This window comes from Trachemys scripta, chromosome 7 (assembly GCF_013100865.1).
Source record: "Trachemys scripta elegans isolate TJP31775 chromosome 7, CAS_Tse_1.0, whole genome shotgun sequence".
NCBI classification, from domain to species: Eukaryota; Metazoa; Chordata; order Testudines; family Emydidae; genus Trachemys; species Trachemys scripta.
Genome location: NC_048304.1, coordinates 58093050 through 58103333, shown reverse-complemented (window position 1 = coordinate 58103333; position 10284 = coordinate 58093050). Strand labels below are relative to the sequence as shown.

General features: G+C 51.7%; 1 protein-coding gene across 8 annotated transcripts in view; it reads left to right on the top strand.

Annotated features, from left to right (window-relative positions):
- The first annotated feature begins 1749 nt into the window (after nt 1–1749).
- The window catches only part of WASHC2C (WASH complex subunit 2C), a 60554-nt gene continuing 52019 nt past the window's right edge, over nt 1750–10284 (top strand). For all 8 annotated transcript variants that reach the window (XM_034775656.1, XM_034775651.1, XM_034775650.1 and 5 more), the window contains exons 1-2: nt 1750–1884; nt 3191–3355. In XM_034775656.1, the coding sequence (XP_034631547.1) occupies nt 1792–1884; nt 3191–3355 (258 nt within the window). In that variant the 5' untranslated portion in view covers nt 1750–1791. The remainder of the gene's footprint in view (nt 1885–3190; nt 3356–10284) is intronic.

Genomic DNA, 10284 nt, shown 5'->3' with positions numbered 1-10284 from the left:
ACAATTTTCAGCTTGTGTGATTGGAGGATATCTGGATGCATATTATAAGACTATCCATAAATGAGGAAAAGTTGAGGTGCCTTTATTATTCTTTTGTTCCACTCTCTCTTTCTATGGAGAATTTGCCAATGCAATCACTGTCTTCCTTTTAAACAAATAAAACTAAAGAAAAAAGAAAAGGCAATGACTATTGAAAATAGCAATTCCAGTCCTAAAAACTACTGGGAAGCATTTCTTGCTCAATTTTATCCTACTTTTTCTACAGCAAGTTACAGTGGATCAGTATATTTGATTTGGGAGAAATGAAGTTAACAGCTGCCTGAATTGAGCTTGAGCACTCCTGAATTTTGAGGGTGTTCAAATCTGGAAGGCAGGTGCTAGATTCCCTTTCTGAATATTAGCTAAATCTGGAAAGGAAAAGTCAATTTCTGCTTCCATGGCTCAGAAGTGGAAATCCTCCTAAGTGCCTGGTACTGTATCTAAAGCTGCCCAGGTGCAGAGCCTCCCCTCCCTTACTTTTCATTTTAAATTCTGGTGGGATCCAGGAACCTCCCTTGCTAGGCTTCAGATAGAGAGGGGCACTGTCCATTTAGTCCACCCAATTCCTTCTTTGGGGGCTGCAAGGTGAGGTCACACCAGTATCCCTAATCCAGTCTGGGAAAGTCTTCTGAAGGGGATATCTGGGGCAAAGCCTTCTATTCCTTGGGCACACTTGTTCCCCATTCACAGTGCCACCCCTTTTGACTCACAGCAAGCTGCAGCATGGCTCAGCTACCTCATTCCCTACCGCTCCCTTTCCTGTTGATAGCTGCCAAGAGATTGCTGGGAAATGTAGTTCTTTCCCTTCTCCAGGGCTGGCTCTATAGGCAGGGAGCTAGGCAAGGAACTACAGCTCCCAGGGTTCCATGGGTTCTCAGCTCCCATGCTGGATCCCCAGCTGCTCTGTGGCTCCGCTTCTGCAGGGTTGTGAGAGGGCAGGAAGTGAGTTAAAAAAAAAAAAAAAAAAAGATGGCCCGAATGCTGCCCCCTGCAAGTGTGCCGCCCCAAGCACCTGCTTGTTTTGCTGGTGCCTAGAGCCGGCCCTGCCTCCCACATCTCAACCCCCTTCCCCAGCCTGGAGCCCCCTCCCACACTCCGAATCCCCCTTCCCCAGCCCAGACCCCCCTCCTCCACCCCAAACCCCTCATTTCTGGCCCCACCCCAGAGCCTGCACCCCCAGTTAGAGCCCTCACCCCCTCCCACACCTCAGTCCCCTGCCCAGCCCAGTGAGGGTGGGGGAGAGCAAGCCAAGGAGTGAGAGGGAATGTAGTGAGCAGGACGGGCCTCAGGGAAGGGGCGGGGCTAGGGTGTTCCATTTTGTGTGACTGGAAAGTTGTCAACCGTAAGGGGAGCTGGGATGTGCCAGGTGAAAAAGTCCTGGTGGAAGGTGAATGCAGGGGGTGGATGAACCCCAGCAGTCTGCAGGGTGTCAGTAATCCCCGGTGGCAGGGCGGGGAGGGTGAGTGAGTGTGGGAGAGGGGTTGTGATCCCTTGGTGGGGGGAGGGGGAGAATCAGCCCTGCAAGGCCTGGGGTGGATAAGCCCCTACGGGAGGGGAGGTCAGCGTGGGGGCAGTGCGCTCGGCGGGGGAAGGGGCGGGGTCAGTGACCCCGGGGGCGGGGCGGGGCAGAAGGGCATCTATCCAGTAACCAGAAGCAGCGGCTGCTGCTGGACCACGTGGTGGGGCGGGTCACATGATCGGGCTCAGCTGACGGCTGGCCGGGGCGGGGCGCAGCGCAGGCAGTGCTCTGCCATGGAGCGCGCTGAGCCGGTCTGGGAGCGGGCCTGGGCCCTGGACGAGATCCGCAAGGGCAGCCAGAGCTGGTCGCTGGCAGCTGACGCCGGCGTGAGCGTTGGGTGGCGGCTCGGGGCCATGGGCGCGGCTCCCGGGGGGCCGGGAGTGAAGGGAGGCTGGAGGCGGGGGTTAAGGGGGAGGTGAAGGGAGCTATGGGGGGGCTGGTGAGGGGTTGTGGGAGAAGTGACTTGCTCTCAGCCTCTGGGCCCTCCTTAGCCTCTCCTGGCACCTGTTTCCCTCTCCCCATGCTGTGGCAGTACCAGGGGGCTGTTCCCCAGGTGTTTCTCATTGCCCCACAGTGGGGGCCTGACCTGTTACTTGCTGGCCCCCTGCGAAGGGTGCTATCCTCAGGCAGCCTGTACCCCACTCTAGTGAGTGCAGTCGGGAGGGTCTTGGCAGCTGGGAGTAGTGGGGTGCTTGTGGGGGGGGGGCCCAAAGGCTGAGCCAGCTGTGTTCCCCAAAGCTAGCAGCTAAAGTAGGGGTTGGCTCATGGGTCTGGGGGGGTCATATACAAGCTGGCAGTGGGGCTCTTTGGGCAGCTGGCTCTAATGAGGGGTGTGTTTCTTCTATGCTGTGTGGATTCTTGAATATGTGGACCTCTCCCTGCAGACTGGAAACCCAAACATGGCACTAGGGTGCTAGTGCCCAAGAGCTGGGAAATCTCTTCCCCCCGGCCCCTCTGGAAATACAAACAGAAAATGAAACTGGTCTTACTCTCCAAACTGAGGGCCACCTTTCCTGTGGATTGGGGAGGAGGCAACCCACGGATGTCCTGAGAGCTCTAGAATTTCCCATCTCCCCATTCACCCTACTCCTCCTAGTCCCCTCTGTGACTTTCTTCTCCTCCCACCTGTTCAGCGCATGTACCGGTAGTGACAGGTTCAGCATTAAATACCTTCAGAAATTTCTCAGGTTGGCAGCACATCCAGAATAGTGCTGCAGACAGCTGCCATCCTGGGCTTTCCCCTCACTTCCCTGTGTCACATCAAGTCCTCATGGAATCATAGTGCAACTAGTGCCAGGTGGGGGGGCCATGGTGAAAGGAGAGGGATGTGATGCCACTTTAAATCCAACCCCTCAGCAAATCAGTGGTGGTTTCTGCTATTTTAATACTCTCTTGTTTTATGAGCTGGCCCTGTGTGAACTGCAAAAAAAATAAACTACAAAAATAATGGAGGGTTGGGGGGAAATCACAAGAACATTTAGAGTATTAGTAACTTGAGTCACGAGTTCTCCAGTCTAAAAGATCTTTCTTTTGTCATTTTCCCGTTTTTAATTCACTTGAATGACTGGCCTTTTTATTGTGACTAAAGTTATCTGAAATTAAACACCACTCTCTTATGTGTTTTGTAAATAGCTTCTGCATTTTCTGCAAGAGTTTTCCCAGCAGACCATCTCCAGGACGCATGAAATTAAAAAGCAAGTAGATGGACTGATTCATGAAACAAAAGCCACAGACAGTCGCCTACGTAATGTCTTCAATGACTTTCTTATGTTGTCCAACACACAGTTCATTGAAAATGTGAGTGCACCAGGATCTAACAGGGTTAGAAGCAAGTGATATAATTTGGAGTATGTTAAAATAGAGAGCATTCTCCTGGATCTCTCTTGTTTGTTCATTTTTGTTTTGCAATCCTATAACTATTGGTAGAATGATGTATTGTTTCTGATGATTTTGTCTGTTCAGAAGTCACTTCTCTAAATTATGCCAGAAATATTAGGCAAGTTTGTAGTTCTGGCTTCTTTACACTACTATGAATAGCACCTTCCCTTCCTTATCCTGGTGCCTGCTGGGTCCTAGCAACCCGGGGATTTCTTTTGGTTTTTCAGTTCAGCTGCCTGAAGTCTGACATAAGGGGCATCTCCTTGTGATCCACTTCTGGGTCACAGCCCCTGTCCATTGAGAGTGGCTGAGAGAGCCCATATCTGATTGTTCTCCACAGTGTTTTTTTAGTGTCTTGTTCAGTCCAGTTGTAAATGTCCTCTAAGGAGACTTTGTTAATCTTGGAGACTTCCACAGGCTGATCTGAAAAGCAATGTAGAGTTTTTTGAGATCACCTATCTCAGTGGTTCTTAACCTGGGGTGCACGCACCCCCTGGGGGTGCGAGATGCCCTTTCTGGGGGTGCAAGACATGCCAGATTTTTTTAGAAGGTAAATCATCAAAAACACAAATTAAGCACAGGCATGTAAGTACAACTACTTTGTTTCATCAAACCTATGTATTTATTAACATTATACATTTTTAATGATTATGCTGTTAAATTTTAACTGAGAATTATATATTTATTTTAATTTCAATCTTTCATCCTATAGTTATGATATATCTAGGTTTAAAGAACTGACCTACGTCAATGATTTTTGATAAGGGGTGCAAGAACATATTTTTGAGAACCAAAAGGGTGCAGGCTGCAGTAAAGGTTAAGAATCACTGACCTATCTGAATGTATCTCTTGATATACTGTTAATAGGGACAGTGTTCATACAAGCATTTGGTTCTGCTAAAGCTGCGTTTCCCAACCTGTATGTCATGAATCCCAGGGGGATCATGACAGAGTACTGTACTGGGAGGGGTGGGGTGTGTATGAGACCTTTGGGGGGGAAAAAAAGGGGGGGTAGAAAATGTAAGTAAGTGTTGCTAAAGTGTTGGGGGGGCGAGGGGTGGAAAGAGAGAATCAAAACTCTGGCACACTGCGATTGTCAGCTTGCATGGATGCATGACGGTACCAGCACTGGCAGCCACATAACAATGGGCTCGTAGATCACATGGTAGGAGTGCTGCCAGCATGGCACCCAGGTACTGCTCAGGCATGCTGGGCCTTGGGGAGCCAGGTCCTCAATGTGGCTGAGGCTTATGATTCTCTTGGCATCAAGGACCCAAGGCTCACCGGCAGTGAGGGGTAAGAGTGTGGGAAGCAGGGGATGGGTTGTGTGTATAGGGGCTCATGGTGGGAGGGAGAGCAGAGGCTCTTGTGTCTATGATCTCAGGGGCTCCCCCCCTTAAGGGCTCAGGGAGGCTCTGGGTCTGTGTTTGTAGGGGCTTATGGGCCATGAGGGGCAGGTTAGAAGGGGGCATCTGAGAGGGGAAGAGGAAAAGTCTCTAACCTTCAAAACGAATGTAAATAAAACAGTGTTATCCACCTTGCGGAGAACAGGCTGTGGAGTTGCTCAGTGAATTCTGTATGATAGGCCTGCAGCACCTTTGCAAGTACTGCAGCTGTAGTAATCACATCTTGGGTGACTTCACAGGTCATATTGGAAGCTCTGCACAATTGTAATGTCTTCATTATGGTATAGTAAAAGCAGGTGCTGTAAAATATCAGAGCTGATGGTTTGAAGACAATTGTCTGTAGCTATAGCTGTTTATTAGAAGAAAGTATTTGCTGTGACATAATGACTGTATTGGTGCTCGTATATGTGAACATCAGTGTTTCAGTACAGTAAGAAGTTGGATGTGAAAAATGTTGGCGTTACACACTAAACTTCTACTTAACGAGTAATGCTATAGCAATGAATGGCTTTAATTTCTTTAGGCATTCTGAAGTGTTGTGCACACTGGCAGATATTTTGCCTTGATCAACATTGTACTCTGATTGTGCTGGGCTTTCATAAAATAGAGATACTTTATTCCTGTAAGGGCCTTTGTACAAGGACAAGGCAGTGGAGAATCAGGCCCTTGGTATCTTTAGATACTGTGATACCTAGCTGTGTTGTGCTGCATCACAATGCTGCTGTGTACGACATTTAAAAGATATTATGGGTGCTCAATGTCTTTGAAAATCTGGTCCAAATTGTCTCAAGTTGGTTGCCCAAAAATTGAAGTACTCTGAATCGGGGGCCGCTTCTAATACCTTTGGCCTAACTTTTCTGTGCTTCAGTTACTAATCTGTGAACCAGTTTAACGTCTTACGAGATGTTCATAGCTAGGTTTGGCAAGCTGGTCAATTGACCATCCCTTATTTGACCATGGTCATGTATTCCAGCAAGTGTCCTGATGTCGGCATCAGCCTACCTTTTTGATTGCATCATAGTGCCAATGGATGACAAGCCTATTTAGATGTCTTGATTATTCACTTTACTACATGCTAATGCCACCTGTTGGGGGAAGAAGGTGAACAAATTGAAGTTGAGCATCTTGATTGGCTGGAATCTTCTAGAACAAACGTTGTATGTAGGATATATCTTTACTTGTATACTGGCCATCAATGCACTTAGTGACTTACAAAGCACATTCAGTAAATTAAGACAGTCTTTGCCTGAAGAATTTACAGTGTAAAATGACTACACAAACATGCAGAAATTAATTCTGAAGAGAGTGGACGAGGGAGAGGAGGGTTCAGTTATTAAAATTTCTTTCCCAACACAGAGAGAAAAGATTTAACTTTAATATTTTTCTTTTGTAACTGTTCAGTCTTGAATCAGTTCACATTTAAATATGAAGCTGACATTGCTTAAAAAAAGGTAATAATCATTCCTGTTTTTAGAACTTCACCTTACTGTGTTTTGCATTTTTCTCAGTTAAAGTAAATCAGTTAAGTAACTTGTTTTTTGTAATTAGGCATAAGCAAATAAGGCTAAGCCTATTGGAGACCATAAAGTCTTATTCTTCTTCAAGGGATTGCTCATGTCTATTCCACAGTAGGTGTGCATGCTCGCCACGTACACCAGTGCCGGAAGTTTTCCCCTAACAGTACCCGTAGTGGGAGAGCCCCATCGACCCCTGGAGTGGTGCCTCCATGGTGCAGTATAAGGGGTGCTGCGCACTCCCCCCATCCTCAGTTCCTTCTTGCCGCCAGTGAAGGTGCTTCGGAACGGCTCTGCTCCAGCTTTGCTGTAGCTCGTCCCCAAAACTGCTTGTTCGTTCAGTGTATGGTACCGGTAATTAGTTAGTTTAGTTTAGCTAGAGCGCCCGGGCTGGGGCGTGCCCCAGGTTTTAAGTCATGCGACACTTGTAGGTGATCTGTGCCACTGAGTGATCTGCACGCAGACTGCGCTTTTTGGGGAAACCCATCTCAGCGATCGCTGCAAGATTTGCAAGTCATTTAAGCCTCGGACCAAGAGAGAAAGGGACATTAGGCTCAGGGCTATTCTGATGGAATCAGCGCTGACCCCAGCTCTGGCACGCCGCCTCGAGTTGGCACCGCGGTGTTGGTGCGCGGTGACCCTTCGGCGCCAGTGACTAATCGGCATCGCTCCCCGACCATGGGGCATGTCAAGAAGGCTAGGAAGAGGCCTTCTTTGCTGCGGAACTGAAGTAAACCCAGGACAGGGGCTAGACCCATGTCAGGCAGTCCTTGATCCCCAATGGCCTCTAGGCCTCTGACTCAAGTCGAGTGGAGTAGCCCGGCCCATTCGGAGCAGGCCTCCCCGGATGTCTGGATGCCCTCCACACCGGAGGCCCTGCAGGCGACCCGGGATATTATGTCCATGCTGGTACTAGGAGCACCGCCAATGTCGGCCCCGCACTCCAGAGGCAAGCCGCCTCTGGGATCTCCACAGTCACCCCTGGCACAGTACCAGTCTCAGTCGGGGGAACGTTCCCGACACCGTTCACCATCCAGCAGCCGTTCAGGGCAAAGTCCACGTGGATCGCCCTCAATGCCCACCAGGCTGTCTGGTTGAGTTCCTTCTGACCAAGACTCTCTGCACCGCTCCACCTCGGAGCAAACACCGATGGGACCGAGGCAGACGATGCCAAAGTTCCTCGTCTCGGAGGGGCTATCGCAGCCAGTCATGGCATGAATGTCGACGTCGTTCCCGTTTGGTGTCGTGCTCCAGGACCCCGCCACGGCACCACCTCCGAAGCCCCGGGCATCAATCGCTGGCGTCTTGCTGTCGCAGGCCCACCCAGTGGAGCTGATCGCGGAGCAGCTGTTACCAACTGTACCAGTCCTCCATGTCGGGATCGCGGTCCTGTGGTCGGCATCCCTCCCGGTGCTGCTGCTCCTCCCAGTCCAGAAACAGCGGCAGGTCATATGTCAGCCTAGCCTCCCTTTGTAGCCGTCCATCAATGGGCCAGGCCGAACATCTGGCCCCACCGGTGCCACAGCAGGTGCAGTGGCATTGGGCCCTGTGGCTGGGCCCATGGTACCACTGGGCACCGTGGCCCCCGATGCAGCCCCTGGTGGAGGCTCGCTCCAATGCCTCAGAAGGACCTTCGGCCTCCCTCTCCAGACCTCCGAGGAAAGAGTCAGTGGGACGTACATCCTTGGCACCATGCCCAGAGACCAATCAGGTGGTGAACCCTCCAGTGCCGGTGGACACCCAAAGTACTGTGCCAGCCTCCTCACCATCCCTGGATGAGGCGATTATGGCCCCTCCTTCCTCTGTCCCACAGGAGGACTTTAGGTCCCACCAAGAACTCTTAAAAAAGGGTAGCATCAAGCCTCCACCTTCGAGCAGAGGAGTTGGAGGAGCCCTCGGACACCCTGTTTAACATGTTGTCCTCCTCGGCACCGGGCAGGGTGGCCTTGCCTCTCCACGAAGGGGTGGCGAAAATTTCAAATGCCCTGTGGCAAACCCTAGCCTCGTTGGCCCCCATCTCTAAAGAGAGTGGAATGCAAGTATTTTGTACCTGCCAAGGGGCATGAACACTTATACACCCACCCTGCTCCTAACTCCCTGGTGGTCGAGTCGGTCGACCACAGGGAATGGCAGGGCCAACCAGCCCCTACCCTGAAAAATAAAGATTCAAGGAGGCTGGACTCATTTGGAAGAAAAATTTATTTGTCCTCGAGCTTCCAGTTACAGGTGGCGAACCACCAGTCTCTCCTGGGCCTGTAGGAGTTCAATCTGTGGGTCTCCCTGCCCAAGTTTGAGGACCCCCCCCCCAGGAGTGCGACAGGAAGGGGTTCAAAGCACTGGTGGAGAAGGGCACAGCGGCCGCCAGGGCAACCCTGCAGGCAACTTCGGATGCAGTGGACGTGGCCGTACAGTCCATGGCCTCCACAGTGTCCATGAGAAGGGCGTCATGGCTCTCACTCTCTGGGCTGTCCAGTGAGGCGCAGACCTCCCTGCAGGACCGCCTGTTTGACGGCAAAGCTCTGTTTGCAGAACAAATGGATACAAAGCTGCATGGCCTGAAAGACTCCCGCACGACTCTCCAGACTCTGGGTCTCTATGTTCTGGCTCCAGCTAAACTTAAGTTCAAGCTGCAGCAGACTCCTGCTCAGGCCACCCAGTCAAAATACGAGACTGCTTATAAGAAGTTGTGGGACTATAAGAGGTGCCCACAGAAGCTGTCTCGGCCTGCCCCCCAGCCTGGGTCCTCCAAGGGCAAGCAAGCCAGGAAAAGGTGGCTTTGATGGGATGCCCTGGGGCACCCTGCTAGTTCTCAGGGATCCACCCTCAATAAAGCTTCCCTTCTCCAATCGGTTGTGTGCTTTCCCAGAGTGGTCGTGGCTGACCTCGGACCGATGGGTCCTCAACACCATCTCCCGGGGCTACACTCTCCAGTTTACTTCCTCTCCGCCCAACCACCCCCTGCCCCATCCCTTCTGGGGGACTCCTCGCACGAGGCTCTGCTCTAGCAGGAGGTGGGGCGGCTCCTGGGCCTAGGAGTGGTGGAAGCGGTATCGGGGGAGTTCAAAGGCAAGCGGTACTACTCCCGTTATTTCCTTATTCTGAAGGCCAAAGGGGAGCTCAGGCCCATCTTGGACCTGCGAGGCCTGAACGAGTACATGGTGAAACTCAAGTTCCGCATGGTCTTCCGGGCCTTCATCATCCCCTCTCTGAATCCTGGGGGCTGGTACGCCGCCCTTGATCTGCAGGACGCGTACTTCCACATTCATATATTTGAGGGGCACAGACGCTTCCTCTGTTTCATGGTGAGGCAGGAACACTACCAATTTACGGTCCTCCCATTTGGCCTGTCCACTGCCCCCAGGGCATTCATGATATGTATGTCGGTGGTGGCGACCTACCTCAGGCGCCGGGGGGTCCAGATCTTAACCATCTAGTTGTCCAGATAGGGGAAGGGCAGCTCCTGGTCGCAGGTGCGGGAACACGTGGCGCTCCTTCTGTCCACGTGCACCACTTTGGGCCTGTTGGTAAACAACACCAAGTCCAACGTTAGTCCTGGTACACCGCATAGAGTTTATTGGGGTGGTCCTGGACACCTCGTCGGTCAAAGCCTCCCTCCCACCGGACAGGTTCAAGACCATGAAGGGGCTCATCGACACGGTCACAAGGTTTCCGGTGACAACAGCAAGAGTGTGCCTCCAGCTCTTGGGTCACATGTCGGCGTGCACGTATGTGGTCTGTCACGCCAGACTCAGGATGAAGCCCCTCTAGCTCTGGTTGGCCTCGGAGTTCTCCCAGGCCAGGGGCAGGATGGACAAAGTCCTCACAGTGCCCAAGCCAGTGATTGCCTCCATACGGTGGTGGTCCTCCCCAAGAAACATGCTCTATGGGATCCCGTTCAGGGGCAGGGCCCTGTTGCTGGAGCTGGTGT